This window comes from Leuresthes tenuis, unplaced genomic scaffold (assembly GCF_036924035.1).
Source record: "Leuresthes tenuis unplaced genomic scaffold, fLeuTen1.0.hap1 SCAF_19, whole genome shotgun sequence".
Taxonomy (NCBI): Eukaryota; Metazoa; Chordata; class Actinopteri; order Atheriniformes; family Atherinopsidae; genus Leuresthes; species Leuresthes tenuis.
In genome coordinates, this window is record NW_027325373.1 from 921,058 (window position 1) to 938,269 (window position 17,212).

The 17,212-nt window shown below is 46.6% G+C and overlaps 1 protein-coding gene across 1 annotated transcript in view; it reads right to left on the reverse strand.

Annotated features, from left to right (window-relative positions):
- The window catches only part of LOC140277472 (unconventional myosin-XVIIIb-like), a 66,071-nt gene that overhangs the window by 16,886 nt on the left and 31,973 nt on the right, over positions 1-17,212 (reverse strand). Inside the window, 18 exon segments of the mRNA XM_072372506.1 lie at positions 16-120; positions 1,379-1,489; positions 1,568-1,768; positions 4,839-4,962; positions 5,159-5,313; positions 5,410-5,534; positions 5,887-5,992; positions 6,650-6,769; positions 6,905-6,994; positions 8,754-8,897; positions 9,148-9,276; positions 9,352-9,417; positions 9,496-9,605; positions 11,168-11,318; positions 11,386-11,569; positions 13,902-14,049; positions 14,135-14,255; positions 16,458-16,538. Of these exon segments, the coding sequence (XP_072228607.1) occupies positions 16-120; positions 1,379-1,489; positions 1,568-1,768; positions 4,839-4,962; positions 5,159-5,313; positions 5,410-5,534; positions 5,887-5,992; positions 6,650-6,769; positions 6,905-6,994; positions 8,754-8,897; positions 9,148-9,276; positions 9,352-9,417; positions 9,496-9,605; positions 11,168-11,318; positions 11,386-11,569; positions 13,902-14,049; positions 14,135-14,255; positions 16,458-16,538 (2,271 nt within the window).

Sequence of the window (17,212 nt, forward strand, 5' to 3'; positions counted from 1 at the left end):
AAGTGTGTGATTTACCTGGTCACACAGTGTTGCTATGAGTCCCTCCAAGTCGTGCTTCTCATGAATCACCATCTGCTTCTCCTCGTACTCCTGCTCCAACTGCATCTCCAGCTGCCTGAGCTGCACACAAACACATGAACGAGCAGCCTGAATGAACTTATTGGGCCTAAAAAGGACAGTTTGCCCGCTGCAGCAGCACATATTCTGACATTATTTCCATCCTCTGTGGAGAAGCATCCAAACAAACAGCTCAGTGGAACCTGCCGTCCACCCCGGGGCGGCTGTGTGAAGGAAGTTAGATGAATTAAACTCAGTGTGTTTTTCAAATAAAACTAAAACAGAAACAGAACTAAAACCAGAATTGCATTTCATTATCTGCTGATGGAGCAGAGCCTCTTCCACTCTGTACTCTGCAGTTTAAGTGACCCCAGAGAAAGCTCTTATCATAACTCCCAAAGCCTCAGTGTAAGACTGGGGGTGTCCTGCAGGAAGAGGGGGGGTCATATGCTCTTTAAATAAATCTAAAGCGAGCACCACGGAGGCGAATTCCTTGATGATGATGAGAGGAGAAATGTGCATCAGAAAAACAGGGCGCTGCTGCCTGATACGTCAGGATAAAACGTTAAAAAAACGGTAAAAGTTCAGCGTTGCTGCCTGATACGTCAGGATAAAACGTTAAAAGTTCAGCGCTGCTGCCTGATACGTCAGGAAAAAACGGTAAAAGTTCAGCGCTGCTGCCTGATACGTCAGGATAAAACGGTAAAAAAACGGTAAAAGTTCAGCGCTGCTGCCTGATACGTCAGGATAAAACGGTGAAAAAACTTAAAAGTTCAGCGCTGCTGCCTGATACGTCAGGATAAAACAGTAAAAAAACGGTAAAAGTTCAGCGCTGCTGCCTGATACGTCAGGATAAAACGGTGAAAAAACGTAAAAGTTCAGCGCTGCTGCCTGATACGTCAGGATAAAACGGTAAAAGTTCAGCGCTGCTGCCTGATACGTCAGGATAAAACGGTAAAAAAACGGTTAAAGTTGAGCGTTGCTGCCTGATACGTCAGGAAAAAACGGTAAAAACACGGTAAAAGTTGAGCGTTGCTGCCTGATACGTCAGGATAAAACGGTAAAAGTTCAGCGCTGCTGCCTGATACGTCAGGATAAAACGGTAAAAGCAGAATAAGAATGACCGTCTGAACACCAGGATCCAACAGTCTGCTCCACGTGGCGTTCCACACAGTTTCAGCAGGTCCTGACAGCATGAATCTGATGCGTTTCTTTGTGTTCACTCATATCAGTTTCCGCCCACATTGGCAGATTCCAAGCAGCAGAAACATGTTTAACTGCAGCCGAGTTTCATTATAAATCAATGGAATGTTAAACCCACCCGTCTCTGAGAGGACTTGTGGACGTCCTCCAGCTCCTCGTCTTTGTCCTCCAGCTCCTTCTGATGCATCTGCTTCATCCTCTCCATCTCCATCTCAAACCGCATGTGCACCTGTTGGGGAACAGGAGGAAAGGTGAGGCCGAGGCAGGGAGGAGGTCCTCTCATGGTGCTGCTGTGCGCTGTGAGCACCTGCTGCTGCTGCTGGATTCTGGAGGTGAGTTTGGTGAATTCCTCGGCTCTCTCGCTGGCTTGGCTCTCCAGGAAGCGAAGCTGTTTCTTCAGGTCAGGCAGCGAATCGGAGGCGAGGACAACAGGAAGGCTGAGGTCTCGGATCTGAGCACACAGCTCCTCTTTCTGCATGTGCAGACGACTGACCTCGGCCTGGCTCTCCTGCACAAAGACACATTAAACACGTTAAACCGGGAGTCAAACGGCCTGCTGATTCCACACAGTTTCCACTTGTTCCTAATTCATCATTCCGCAGCGTAATTTGTGCCTTTGACAGGAGTAACAGGACTTCATTAATCTGATGTGACAATCCTGCTCGTTCCCTGCTTCACTGGGAGAATGATGACCGCAGATTAGCTGCCTTAAAGCACACATCATCAGTCAGAGTTTGTGTGTGACTGAGAGACACAGACAGCTCTGCCTCCTGGTTTATAATCTGTGGCGGTGGCTCTGGTTTATAATCTGTGGCGGTGACTCTGGTTTATAATCTGTGGCGGTGGCTCTGGTTTATAATCTGTGGCGGTGGCTCTGGTTTATAATCTGTGGCGGTGACTCTGGTTTATAATCTGTGGCAGTGGCTCTGGTTTATAATCTGTGGCGGTGGCTCTGGTTTATAATCTGTGGCGGTGACTCTGGTTTATAATCTGTGGCGGTGGCTCTGGTTTATAATCTGTGGCAGTGGCTCTGGTTTATAATCTGTAGCGGTGACTCTGGTTTATAATCTGTGGCGGTGGCTCTGGTTTATAATCTGTGGCGGTGGCTCTGGTTTATAATCTGTGGCGGTGACTCTGGTTTATAATCTGTGGCGGTGGCTCTGGTTTATAATCTGTGGCGGTGGCTCTGGTTTATAATCTGTGGCGGTGGCTCTGGTTTATAATCTGTGGCGGTGGCTCTGGTTTATAATCTGTGGCGGTGGCTCTGGTTTATAATCTGTGGCGGTGACTCTGGTTTATAATCTGTGGCGGTGGCTCTGGTTTATAATCTGTGGCTTGAGCTCTGGTTTATAATCTGTGGCGGTGACTCTGGTTTATAATCTGTGGCGGTGGCTCTGGTTTATAATCTGTGGCGGTGGCTCTGGTTTATAATCTGTGGCGGTGGCTCTGGTTTATAATCTGTGGCGGTGGCTCTGGTTTATAATCTGTGGCGGTGGCTCTGGTTTATAATCTGTGGCTCTGGTTTATAATCTGTGGCGGTGGCTCTGGTTTATAATCTGTGGCGGTGACTCTGGTTTATAATCTGTGGCGGTGGCTCTGGTTTATAATCTGTGGCTCTGGTTTATAATCTGTGGCGGTGGCTCTGGTTTATAATCTGTGGCGGTGACTCTGGTTTATAATCTGTGGCGGTGGCTCTGGTTTATAATCTGTGGCGGTGGCTCTGGTTTATAATCTGTGGCGGTGGCTCTGGTTTATAATCTGTGGCGGTGGCTCTGGTGACTCTGGTTTATAATCTGTGGCGGTGACTCTGGTTTATAATCTGTGGCGGTGACTCTGGTTTATAATCTGTGGCGGTGACTCTGGTTTATAATCTGTGGCGGTGGCTCTGGTTTATAATCTGTGGCGGTGACTCTGGTTTATAATCTGTGGCTGTGACTCTGGTTTATAATCTGTGGCTGTGACTCTGGTTTATAATCTGTGGCGGTGGCTCTGGTTTATAATCTGTGGCGGTGACTCTGGTTTATAATCTGTGGCGATGACTCTGGTTTATAATCTGTGGCGGTGACTCTGGTTTATAATCTGTGGCTGTGACTCTGGTTTATAATCTGTGGCGGTGGCTCTGGTTTATAATCTGTGGCGGTGGCTCTGGTTTATAATCTGTGGCGGTGGCTCTGGTTTATAATCTGTGGCGGTGGCTCTGGTGACTCTGGTTTATAATCTGTGGCGGTGGCTCTGGTTTATAATCTGTGGCGGTGACTCTGGTTTATAATCTGTGGCGGTGGCTCTGGTTTATAATCTGTGGCGGTGGCTCTGGTTTATAATCTGTGGCGGTGGCTCTGGTTTATAATCTGCGGCTCTGGTTTATAATCTGTGGCGGTGGCTCTGGTTTATAATCTGTGGCGGTGACTCTGGTTTATAATCTGTGGCGGTGACTCTGGTTTATAATCTGTGGCGGTGACTCTGGTTTATAATCTGTGGCGGTGACTCTGGTTTATAATCTGTGGCTCTGGTTTATAATCTGTGGCTGTGGCTCTGGTTTATAATCTGTGGCGGTGACTCTGGTTTATAATCTGTGGCGGTGACTCTGGTTTATAATCTGTGGCGGTGACTCTGGTTTATAATCTGTGGCGGTGACTCTGGTTTATAATCTGTGGCGGTGGCTCTGGTTTATAATCTGTGGCGGTGGCTCTGGTTTATAATCTGTGGCGGTGACTCTGGTTTATAATCTGTGGCGGTGACTCTGGTTTATAATCTGTGGCGGTGACTCTGGTTTATAATCTGTGGCGGTGACTCTGGTTTATAATCTGTGGCGGTGGCTCTGGTTTATAATCTGTGGCGGTGGCTCTGGTTTATAATCTGTGGCGGTGGCTCTGGTTTATAATCTGCGGCTCTGGTTTATAATCTGTGGCGGTGGCTCTGGTTTATAATCTGTGGCGGTGGCTCTGGTTTATAATCTGTGGCGGTGGCAGTGACTCTGGTTTATAATCTGTGGCGGTGACTCTGGTTTATAATCTGTGGCGGTGACTCTGGTTTATAATCTGTGGCGGTGACTCTGGTTTATAATCTGTGGCGGTGACTCTGGTTTATAATCTGTGGCGGTGGCTCTGGTTTATAATCTGTGGCGGTGGCTCTGGTTTATAATCTGTGGCGGTGGCTCTGGTTTATAATCTGTGGCGGTGGCTCTGGTTTATAATCTGTGGCGGTGACTCTGGTTTATAATCTGTGGCGGTGGCTCTGGTTTATAATCTGTGGCGGTGACTCTGGTTTATAATCTGTGGCGGTGACTCTGGTTTATAATCTGTGGCGGTGGCTCTGGTTTATAATCTGTGGCGGTGGCTCTGGTTTATAATCTGTGGCGGTGGCTCTGGTTTATAATCTGTGGCGGTGGCTCTGGTTTATAATCTGTGGCGGTGACTCTGGTTTATAATCTGTGGCGGTGACTCTGGTTTATAATCTGTGGCGGTGACTCTGGTTTATAATCTGTGGCGGTGGCTCTGGTTTATAATCTGTGGCGGTGGCTCTGGTTTATAATCTGTGGCGGTGGCTCTGGTTTATAATCTGAGGCGGTGAACTCTGACCTGCAGGCTGCGGCGCAGGTTGAACACTTCGGTCCCCAGAGCTGCGTTCTCCAGCAGGGCTTTTTCCTTCTGCTCCCTCCCACTGTCGGCGTCCTCCAGAGCTTGACTCAGCTCATTATCAAACCTGTTTTAGCACAGAAACAGCAGGAAGATGCATAACTTGAAACCATTTGGACGTAATCCAGGTGGGTTAATGAGGGTGTAATCGACCTTTGAACCCCAGCGTTACGAGGATTCAAACCGACACACCGTCATTCCTCCACACCAGCAGGATTTAAGATGATGTTTTGTCTGAAAACCAGCTGAAGGAGGAGCTCCACCTCCTCTGTTTGCGCTCCAGCTCGTGCACGCGGTTCTGCAGACTGTCGGTGAGCACGCGAGCGTCCTGAAGGTCAGAGGTCACACGGCGACAGTGGCGTTTCAGCTCCGTCGCGCTCCTGCGGGACTGCTCCAGCTGGGCCTGCAGCGCTGCCACCTGCACACACACAGAGTGTTACTCCCTCAGACATTTAGCCTGCCATCAGTGCACGTGGGCGTGCACGTGGGCGTGCACGTGGGCACCCTGCCTCACCTTGCTATCGAGCTGCTGTCTGGTCTGTCTCTCGGTCTCCAGTTTCTCCTCCGTCTGCTTCAGCCGTCTGCGGACGAACTCCACCTCAGTTTGGCTGCACTCCAGCTGCATGGCCAGCTCACTGTCTGTGGTGAGGGACGAGGGGTCAGGGGTCAGGGGTCAGCGGTTAAAACTGTCTGCAGTCAGCGGGTCGGAGTTCAGGACGCCGTGAATCAACTTATTTCTAAATTCTACTCCAGCATGATTCAGTGCTTCACTGTTTATGGCTTTTTGGTGCTTCTGCCTGTGACTCGCACCGAAGATGGAGACGGAGTTACGGCACGACCTCTGATTCAGCTGGAAAGGTCAAACTATTCCGTTTGCTGGAAGATTCAATCAAACCAAATCAGGCTTTAATCCTGTTTGAAATCTGGATTAAAACAACAGCAATAATCTGTTTCCCAGCAGGTAATCTTTGTCCGTGAAGAAGCACTTTACCTGTTGCAGCTCCTCTCTGACTCTCAGCAACTTGAGCTTTCAGCTTCTCCTCCTCCAGCTGCTTCTCCAGTGTTTCCATGGTAACTCTGCACTGGTCCAGGCGAGCCTGCAGTTGGAAGAAGACAAATGTTTCACATGCAAGAGGATGCAATTATTTTAGGAGTAATAGATTACTTTATCAGGTAGTTACTCTGGTGAGTAGTGAGTAATAGATTAATTTCTCAGGTAGTTACTCTGAGTAGTGAGTAATAGATTACTTTCTCATGTAGTTACTCTGGTGAGTAATAGATTACTTTCTCAGGTAGTTATTCCGATGAGTAGTGAGTAATAGATTACTTTCTCGGGTAGTTACTCTGGTGAGTAGTGAGTAATAGATTACTTTATCGGGTAGTTACTCTGGTAGGTAATAGATTACTTTCTGAGGTAGTTACTCTGGTGAGTAATAGATTACTTTCTCAGGTAGTTACTCTTATGAGTAGTGAGTAATAGATTACTTTCTCAGGTAGTTACTCTGGTGAGTAGTGAGTAATAGATTACTTTCTCAGGTAGTTACTCTGGTGAGTAATAGATTACTTTCTCAGGTAGTTACTCTGGTGAGTAATAGATTACTTCCTCAGGTAGTTACTCTGGTGAGTAATAGATTACTTTCTCAGGTAGTTACTCTGGTGAGTACTGAGTAATAGATTACTTTCTCAGGTAGTTACTCTGGTGAGTAATAGATTACTTTCTCAGGTAGTTACTCTGGTGAGTAATAGATTACTACCTGCAGGTCCTTGTTCTCCCTGCTGAGTCGAAGTCTTTCTGCTCTCTCCACATCCAGCGCTTGACCCACTGCGTCTCCACGGAAACGCTCATCGCTGAGCTCAGAAGTCACAGCTGTAACCTGCACATGGACAGATGTTAGCACTGTGTGTGCACGTGCACTGTGTGTGTGTGCACGTGCACTGTGTGTGTGCACGTGCACGGTGTGTGTGCACGTGCACGGTGTGTGTGCACGGTGTGTGTGCACAGCCCAAACCTTGGTCTCCAGGCTGTCGGCGGCCTGCCGCAGCTCGTTTCTCTCCTTCTCTGATTTCTCCAGGCGGCGCCTCAGAGCCGAAATCTCATCCTGACAAAGTGAAAAAGAGCAGCGTCTCAGAGACCCCGAAAGTCTTTTAAAACGTGTCGGAAAACATTTGCTGGAGGAATTCTTGTCTTTTACTGCTTTTTTCTACGAGGTATGTTGTGCTAAATGTACTGTGAAGAACCGGGGGGGGAGGCTGTAACCAGGCAACCCCACGGCCGTCTTCCAGGTGAGTCGGTGTGAAAACGGGAACCTTTGTGCTCAGTATCTGCAGCTGATTGTTCCCTGAAGGCTGGGGAATCTTCCTGTTTACTACAGGCTCATTTCAGGCTGAAACTCTCTGAAAAGGCTCAAGGATGATCTGGGAACGTCTGTTTAAGGACTTCTGTTGGTAAATACTTCCTCCAGAGAGGTTCCTCTGAAGGTTCCACCTTCAGTCCCAGAAGGTGACCTGAAGTGTCCACAATGTGACGTCCACACGGCCACGAAGGCTCAATCCTTCACCTGAGCTCTGTTTTCAAGCATCGCTGCTCCATAAAACAAATGGTTTTGCTCCCTAAACGACCCCCAGCAGCTCTTCTTCTGTGGTGTTGTCTTCCCTGATGTTTTAGCAGTGCTGCCTCACATTAAACGTGCTGTAAAAGGGTTGAGGAGCAACAGATTTATAATCCCATCGTGAACCTGCTGCCTGGTGATGCTCGTCAGGAGATGAATCCGCTCCAATCAGCTAATTGTACAATTAAAGTAATCTCAGGACTGTTAAATCTCACTGAAGCAGCTTTCAGGCCCTTTATAAACTGCAGAAATATTACAGCAAGGTTCTGAAATCAGCTGCTGTGTCAGTAAACATTTATGTGATTCTGCTGCTTTTAAGGCATAATATCACAGTTTAGCACTTATTATTGTCACGGTTTATGTTCGGTTTCATGTCTTGTTTCGTCACTTCCTGTTTTATTTTGAAAAATCACTTTATTTCCCTTTCGTTTCAGGTCTGATTGTCTTCCCTGATTCCCAAAGAGTTTCCACCTGTTCCCTTTGGTCCCTCATGTGTTCAGATAGTCTGTTTCCCTCATCTTGTGCCAGTTTGTGTCTCCATGAGCTTCAGTACTTTACCTTTACTTTAACCCACAGTTCCACGAGTCTGCAGCGAGCGAACCTCCTGCAGAGGATCTTGTTTTGTAATTTATTCCTATTCCTAGTCACAGTTTATTTATTAATCCGGTAAGTTTTCCTTTGTTTGTTCCTCCTGTTCTGAGAGATTTTCGGTTGTTAGTGGAGGTTTGTGTTTGTTCTTTAAGACCTTTTGGTGCCGCCGTTAAAGGAGATCTTTAAGTTTACAGTTAAAGTTTCATAGAGCCTCTGTTTAAGAGTGCATCCTTTAAATCCTCCTCATTAGGAGAGTGTGTCTTTATTTTGTAAAACTGTTCATAGCTTCTCTGTTTTCCTCCCAGTGTGGACAGTTTTTATGTTTTATAACTTTCTGCACTCGTCCTCCGCCGGAGTTACTGAGGAGAGCGCTCAGGTTTCCACAGCCTCTTATTTTGCTCTGTGTTCAACAATAAAACCCTCTTTGAATCCCAAAAGACCTACTCACTACTCACCAGAGTAACTACCTGTGAAGTAGCTCCTGGTGCTTAAACAGCATTCCTAAAATAATTGCATGTGAAACATTTGTCTTCTTTCAACTGCAGGCCTGGACCAGAGTTACCATGGAAAAGACCTCTGTCCTGTTCCTGTTTTACGCCTCTTAGTGTTTTCTGCTCTTTATTAATCCCACGATCTAAGCCTAACTGCATGTGAGCACCTCTTTGGCCCTGAGCCTCTCGTTGTCCATGTTGACGTCGAGCAGAGGACGCACTCTGCAGAAGAGTTTCCACCAGCTCCACGTGGTCACGGCCCTCAGAGCGCGCAGGTTGCTCTGCAGACACCTGACCGCCATCTGCTGCACCTGGACACACACAGAAGTCATCATTTTACCACCAGAATGACCTCATAATGTCATCTGTGTCTGTTACCGAGCTCAGAGAAGGCTGAAAAATACACACAAGGTGCAGAAAAACAGCCACGAAGAGAAGAAAAACGAGGCCCCAGGACAGGAGGGACCCAGCCGGGACTGAACTGGGAACCCTGTTGCTGTGGCGACCACAGCGCCCTGCAGCCCGAAACCACACAGAGCATCGGAGGAAGCGCTCACTGACCTTGAGTTTGCGGTACTTCTGCCGTGCCAGGTGTCCCATGCAGGCGCCCTGCAGGTGAACCAGCCAGCCGGTGACCTGCTGCTCCCTCTGCTGCTCCAGGTAGCGCAGCACACCTCGCTTCATGAACACCTGAGAGACAGCCGCAGCGGGATCAACGAGCCGTTACCGCCTGCTTTCACCACATGAGATCAAACCTGTCCTCACCCTGCTGGCTCCCACAGCGACGCTCTTTCTGTCCACGTCCAGCTCCACCAGCAGCTCCTCCACGGCCTGAGAACACAGAGCACAGCCGTGAGTTCATTCTGCGCCGCAGAGCTGAGGCTGGGCCGCTGCAGCACGCCTTCCCACCTTTCTCTCATCGTGGCTGACAAACATGGAAGCGTAGCGCTTCATTATTGGAGGAGACAAGGCCTGAAAGTGACACCTGAAGTCACTCAGAGCCATGTGCTCTGGATAACCTGAGGACAGAAACAGAAACATGAATTACATCTTTCATGCAGCTGCACAGCAACTCATCCTGAGGAGCAACATTTTAATCCAATAATGCCTTAAACTTGGTGTGTTGTTTGTTCTGAGTCAGAAATAAAAGTGAACCTCAGAGGATAAAAGTGTTCAGAAGCAGGAGAATCTAATCCCGAGCTGCTCCTCTCAGGTTATTACTTTTATTTTAGATTTGGCATCAATTTTCTCTGTTAAATCTAAATGTTTCTTACAAAATGAAGACTTGATGAAGCAAAGTTAAACCTGAGTAATGTTTTTATTACAAACAATAATGAAACCTGCAGCCAGAATATTTCACTGAGCAGTTATTCATGTTTTATTATTACATATTATATCTAAAGTCCTCACAGATGAAACTAAAGGAGCAATAACAGTAAAGAGAGTGAGTCTGTTCTGTTTCACCATCCTATTATTATCGTTTTTAATCAACTAAATGACTGTTTGTCTCTATGACTGCTGCCTTGTTTTATTTAAGTAGTTTTATTTTACTAGAAGCACAAAAACAGAAGAAAAAGAAGCACGAAAACAGACGAAAAGAAGCACAAAAACAGAAGAAAAAGAAGCACAAAAACAGACGAAAAAGAAGCACAAAAACAGACGAAAAGAAGCACAAAAACAGAAGAAAAAGAAGCACAAAAACAGACGAAAAGAAGCACGAAAACAGACGAAAAGAAGCACGAAAACAGACGAAAAGAAGCACAAAACAGAAGAAAAAGAAGCACAAAAACAGACGAAAAGAAGCACGAAAACAGAAGAAAAAGAAGCACAAAAACAGACGAAAAGAAGCACGAAAACAGACGAAAAGAAGCACAAAAACAGAAGAAAAAGAAGCACAAAAACAGACGAAAAGAAGCACAAAAACAGAAGAAAAAGAAGCACGAAAACAGATGAAAAGAAGCACAAAAACAGACGAAAAGAAGCACAAAAACAGACGAAAAAGAAGCACAAAAACAAGCAGAACTTCAAACACACACTCGCTGTCTCCTCTCTTTTCTCTGACTTCCTGCCTTTGACCCAGAAATCGTTTCCAACCAAACATTTCGAGTGAAATCTCAACTCAGCGCTGCTGGTGGAGCCATAAACCAGCGAGTCCTTTAAGGAAGTTAATTCAGCTTCTATAAGAGCTAAAGGAGGCCGGACATCTCAGTCCCACACCGTACAAACTAAAAGTAATCAGATCTCCTGACAGGAAGCGTTTAATACGCGGTAGACTGCGACAGAGCAGCAGTTCGATGCTGCAGCTGCACCAGATTTAACTCATATCTCTGCTGGGAGGGAAGAAGAAGAGAAAGATCAGGGAATCATGCTATGACTTCCTTTCATGAACTGAAAAGAACAGGAGCCTGAAGGTAAAATACCAATGATTCCCCTCCGTTTATCTCCTCTGAAACCTCTGAGAGGTGCTTTAAAGAAAGCTCTGCGGCAGCATCCTCTCCTGGCTGGGAGTGGTCTGCAGGGCGGGACAGAGCGGGCTGTACCTGCCGGCAGGTGATCGTGTCGTGGCGGTGAGTGTGTGGACCTGTGCGGTAGAGCTGCAGGGCCGACAGGATCTGGGTGGCGTGCACCTGCACCCTGAGGGCCGAGACGTCGAAGCTCCCACCGTCTGTCTTGGCGCTCACGCACTGCAGGAAGACCGGCCGGGCGCGGCGGATCAGGTTCACCAGAGCGTCCTGCAGAGACAGAGCAAAGCCGTGAAACCTGCCGCCGGTCCGCAGACCAGCCGCCGTCCGGACTCACCGCCTGCAGCTTCACGGCGATGCACTGCGAGTGTCTGCGCACGGCCGCCATGCCGCCGCTGAACGTCTTCCTGATGGTGCCGTTCCTCTGCAGGGCGCGCTGGCTGCCGCCCTCCAGCCCCCCCAGGCCCCGGCACAGGGGCGGCAGGGAGATCCTGGGGGTGAACAAGGCCTTCACCGCCCCTCTGAGGAGAGCAGCAGGTGGGAAACAGGTGGGAAAAAGGTGGGAAAAAGGTGGGAAAAAGGTGGGAAAGAGGTGGGAAACAGATGGGAAACAGGTGGGAAACAGATGGGAAACAGGTGGGAAACGGGTGGGAAACGGGTGGGAAACAGGTGGAAAACAGATGGGAAACAGGTGGGAAACAGGTGGGAAACAGGTGGGAAACAGGTGGGAAAAAGGTGGGAAAGAGGTGGGAAACAGGTGGGAAACAGATGGGAAACAGGTGGGAAACGGGTGGGAAACGGGTGGGAAACAGGTGGAAAACAGATGGGAAGCAGGTGGAAAATAGGTGGGAAACAGGTGGGAAACAGGTGGGAAAAAGGTGGGAAAAAGGTGGGAAAGAGGTGGGAAACAGGTGGGAAACAGATGGGAAACAGGTGGGAAACGGGTGGGAAACGGGTGGGAAACGGGTGGGAAACAGGTGGAAAACAGATGGGAAGCAGGTGGAAAATAGGTGGGAAACAGGTGGGAAAAAGGTGGGAAACAGGTGGGAAACAAGTGGGAAGCAGGTGGAAAACAGGTGGGAAACAGGTGGGAAACAGATGGGAAACAGGTGGGAAACGGGTGGGAAACGGGTGGGAAACAGGTGGAAAACAGATGGGAAGCAGGTGGAAAATAGGTGGGAAACAGGTGGGAAAAAGGTGGGAAACAGGTGGGAAACAAGTGGGAAACAAGTGGGAAGCAGGTGGAAAACAGGTGGGAAACAGGTGGGAAACAAGTGGGAAACAAGTGGGAAACAGGTGGAAAACAGATGGGAAACAGGTGGGAAACGGGTGGGAAACGGGTGGGAAACAGGTGGGAAACAGGTGGAAAACAGATGGGAAACAGGTGGGAAACAGGTGGGAAACAGGTGGAAAACAAGTGGGAAACAAGTGGGAAACAAGTGGGAAACAAGTGGGAAACAAGTGGGAAACAGGTGGAAAACAAGTGGGAAACGGGTGGGAAACGGGTGGGAAAAAGGTGGGAAACGGGTGGGAAAAAGGTGGAAAACAGGTGGAAAACAAGTGGGGAAAAGGTGGGAAGCAGGTGGGAAACAGGTGGGAAAAAGGTGGGAAGCAGGTGGGAAACAGGTGGGAAAAAGGTGGGAAACAGGTGGGAAAAAGGTGGGAAACAGGTGGGAAACAAGTGGGAAACAGGTGGGAAACAAGTGGGAAACAGGTGGGAAACAGGTGGGAAACAGGTGGGAAACAGGTGGAAAACAAGTGGGAAACGGGTGGGAAACGGGTGGGAAAAAGGTGGGAAACGGGTGGGAAAAAGGTGGGAAACAGGTGGGAAACAGGTGGGAAACAGGTGGAAAACAGGTGGAAAACAGGTGGAAAACAAGTGGGAAACAGGTGGGAAACAGGTGGGAAACAGGTGGGAAACAGGTGGGAAAAAGGTGGGAAACAGGTGGGAAACAGGTGGGAAACAGGTGGGAAACAGGTGGGAAACAGCATTTATGTTGAATTCAGCCCCAAAATGAGAAATAAATGATGAAACAACTGGATTCCAACACCATGGTGGTGGTTTTATTCTGCCTTTAAAACAACGTGCTTCAGGAAACAGAAGTGAACAGTTCTATGCTAGTTAAGCCCTTCATCAGAAAGAGTCCAACCATAGACTCATTTGTTTGAACCCATGTTGTTTAGACCGGGACACAGCAGACAAATATCAGCGGTTGATGTGATCCGGCCTGCAGATAAATCTGTGCATCATGGCTAATAACCGGCCTTTAGCTGCTGTTTCCTTTATTCTCCATGTTTATGAGCTCCTGCTGCAGGAAAAGACGGCTTTCAGTTGTTCTGAAGCCACTTTACCAGCTGTCTTCTCAGTCTAAGAGTTGAGCCGGCGACTCTAACCGTGACCCTCTGAGGTCAATGATCACATGACGTCATCACGGACCCCAGAGGGTTAAAATGCAGCCATTAAAGTTTTTAATTCTATCTGCAGACTGTCAACAGTCAGCTGAAGCTGAGCTTTAAGACACCGGGAGAAGGAAAGCTGGCACTGCAGGATAAAACCAGTTCAAACCAGTTCTTAAAGCACAAAAAGAGGAAAAACTGAAGGAAGTGTTTGGGCCAAAGGAACATCATGATCTACAGAACATCTAATCCAACAACGTGCACCAGACTGTTGGACAATTTATAGCAACTATAACCTCAGAGCTGCCCAGTAGCCATGACAACACCGGGATAAAACAGCCTCACAAAGTCCCAACTGTCACTTCTGTCCATTTCTGATTCAAATATTCAAACGAATCTCCGACAAAATGCTCATTTGGACATGATGTGGCCTCCTGGGCCTTCAAACAGACTCACATGGTGGAGTTCTGGAGCAGGCAGATGGCGTTCAGAGCAGACTGGTTGTTCTGGATCAGGCCGAACCAGCCTGTGAGGTCGTAGCGGACCGGGTCGCGGCCCATCAGGTGGTTCACCTCACACTGCAGCGGCTGCTCGCACTGACGCACTGCAGGGAAACAAAGCCCAGCACTGACCACCGGGTCGGGCAAAGCTCGCACCACCAGGGTCCGGCTCCATTTACTCATGTTTACCGGTGTTGCTGTAATACTGGCAGACTCTCTCCAGGGCGCCGCTCTCAGAGGAGGCCGGTGTCACCATCTCCTCATCCAGAACCCACAGCAGGCCTCTGGGGTCTCCATCTGCTGCCCGGATCTGAAACGCACCATTTAAAACAGGCTAAAACCTGGAGAAAAACTCCTTAAAACAGGCTAAACCCTGGAGAAAAACTCTTTAAAACCAGCTAAACCCTGGAGAAAAAAAAAAAACAAGCTAAACCCTGGAGAAAAACTCTTTAAAACAGGCTAAACCCTGGAGAAAAACTCTTTAAAACAGGCTAAACCCTGGAGAAAAACTCTTTAAAAAAGGCTAAACCCTGGAGAAAAACTCTAAAACAAGCTAAACCCTGGAGAAAAACTGCTTAAAACAGGCTAAACCCTGGAGAAAAACTCTTTAAAACCAGCTAAACCCTGGAGAAAAACTCTTTAAAACAGGCTAAACCCTGGAGATAAACTCTAAAACAAGCTAAACCCTGGAGAAAAACTCTTTAAAACAGGCTAAACCCTGGAGAAAAACTCTTTAAAACCAGCTAAACCCTGGAGAAAAACTCTTTAAAACAGGCTAAACCCTGGAGAAAAACTCTTTAAAACCAGCTAAACCCTGGAGAGAGAAAAACAAGCTTAACCCTGGAGAAAAACTCTTTAAAACAGGCTAAACCCTGGAGAAAAACTCTTTAAAACAGGCTAAACCCTGGAGAAAAACTCTAAAACAAGCTAAACCCTGGAGAAAAACTCCTTAAAACAGGCTAAACCCTGGAGAAAAACTCTTTAAAACCAGCTAAACCCTGGAGAGAGAAAAACAAGCTTAACCCTGGAGAAAAACTCTTTAAAACAGGCTAAACCCTGGAGAAAAACTCTTTAAAACAGGCTAAACCCTGGAGAAAAACTCTTTAAAACAGGCTAAACCCTGGAGAAAAACTCTTTAAAACAGGCTAAACCCTGGAGAAAAACTCTTTAAAACAGGCTAAACCCTGGAGAAAAACTCTTTAAAACAGGCTAAACCCTGGAGAAAAACTCTTTAAAACAAGATAAACCCTGGAGAAAAACTCTTTAAAACAGGCTAAACCCTGGAGAAAAACTCTTTAAAACAAGCTAAACCCTGGAGAAAAACTCTTTAAAACAAGATAAAACCTGGAGAAAAACTCCTTAAAACAGGCTAAACCCTGGAGAAAAACTCTTTAAAACAGGCTAAACCCTGGAGAAAAACTCTTTAAAACAAGCTAAACCCTGGAGAAAAACTCTTTAAAACAAGATAAACCCTGGAGAAAAACTCTTTAAAACAGGCTAAACCCTGGAGAAAACTCTTTAAAACAAGCTAAACCCTGGAGAAAAACTCCCTAAAACAGGCTAAACCCTGGAGAAAAACTCTTTAAAACCAGCTAAACCCTGGAGAGAGAAAAACAAGCTTAACCCTGGAGAAAAACTCTTTAAAACAGGCTAAACCCTGGAGAAAACTCTTTAAAACAAGCTAAACCCTGGAGAAAAACTCTTTAAAACAAGCTAAACCCTGGAGTAAAACTCTTTAAAAAAGGCTAAAACCTGGAGAAAACTCTTTAAAACAAGCTAAACCCTGGAGAAAAACTCTTTAAAACAAGCTAAACCCTGGAGAAAAACTCTTTAAAACAAGATAAACCCTGGAGAAAAAAATAGGCTAAACCCTGGAGAAAAAAAACAAGCTAAAACCTGGAGAAAAACTCCTTAAAACAGGCTAAACCCTGGAGAAAAACTCTTTAAAACAGGCTAAACCCTGGAGAAAAACTATTTAAAACAAGCTAAACCCTGGAGAAAAACTCTTTAGAACAAGCTAAACCCTGGAGAAAAACTCTTTAAAACAGGCTAAACCCTGGAGAAAAACTCTTTAAAACAGGCTAAACCCTGGAGAAAAACTCTTTAAAACAGGCTAAACCCTGGAGAAAACTCTTTAAAACAAGCTAAACCCTGGAGAAAAACTCTTTAAAACAAGCTAAACCCTGGAGAAAAACTCTTTAAAACAGGCTAAACCCTGGAGAAAAACTCTTTAAAACAGGCTAAACCCTGGAGAAAAACTCTCCTTTCTCACTCTGCTGCTGGAGAAGCTCCAAATAATTCAACATTTCATAAACTCCTCTGAAACTCTTCTGGGTTTCTGTAGATTTCCAGGTTACACTAAAATCCCTCAAAACAGATGAGACTAAAACCTGAAATCCTGCCTAAAATCCCATAATTGGTGCAAGAAGAACCTGAAACATTCAGTCCATAAAGTCCAAACTGAGCTTCATGTTACATGTAAATGTTGTAAATGTCAGATGCCCCCCCCCACCTGCGGCGGCGGCTGGTCGATGGCAGACACCACCTCGGCCGGGCTGCTCTCTGGACACTCGAACTCCACTTTGACCTTCTCCTGCAACAGAAAACAGATTTAGCTGCTTTCAGCTGGAATAAAAGATGCCTGGTGGTGGGAGAACCTCTGGAACCTCTGGAACCTCTGGAAGACTCTAAAGTGGAATCATCTTATCTTTCTGTGACAGATTCATCTGTGCTTCACTGGGACTTTAACGGTGAAGTTCTGAGAAATAACTCAACTTTGACCTCAGAGTTGGGTTTTTATTTGTCTTCTTCCCCTTTTATAGCTTCAGTTCCAGATGTTTGCTGCTGTGTCGTCCTCTCAGAGCTACAAACTCAGCTCAAAGAGCAAAGACGTGTCGCCTTTTAGTGGGCGGAGCTGATCTGTTGCTGCACTGTGATTGGCTGTCCGAAGACGCTCTAAAACATATCATATCGGCCTATTTTCACCTGTTTTATGACATTTTGGGCTTTTCCACACATGGAATAACATCTTTAATAAATTCAGTTAAAAACTGTTTGAACTTCTTCTTTTATTCACTAATATCATGCTTTTATGAGCCTTTTTCGCTGATTCTTTAAACTATTTCACTTCTTTTATGAACCTTTTTGCTGATTCTTTAAACTATTTCACTTCTTTTATGAACCTTTTTGCTGATTCTTTAAACTATTTCACTGCTTTTTTATGAGCCTTTTTCGCTGATTCTTTAAACTATTTCACTGCTTTTTTAT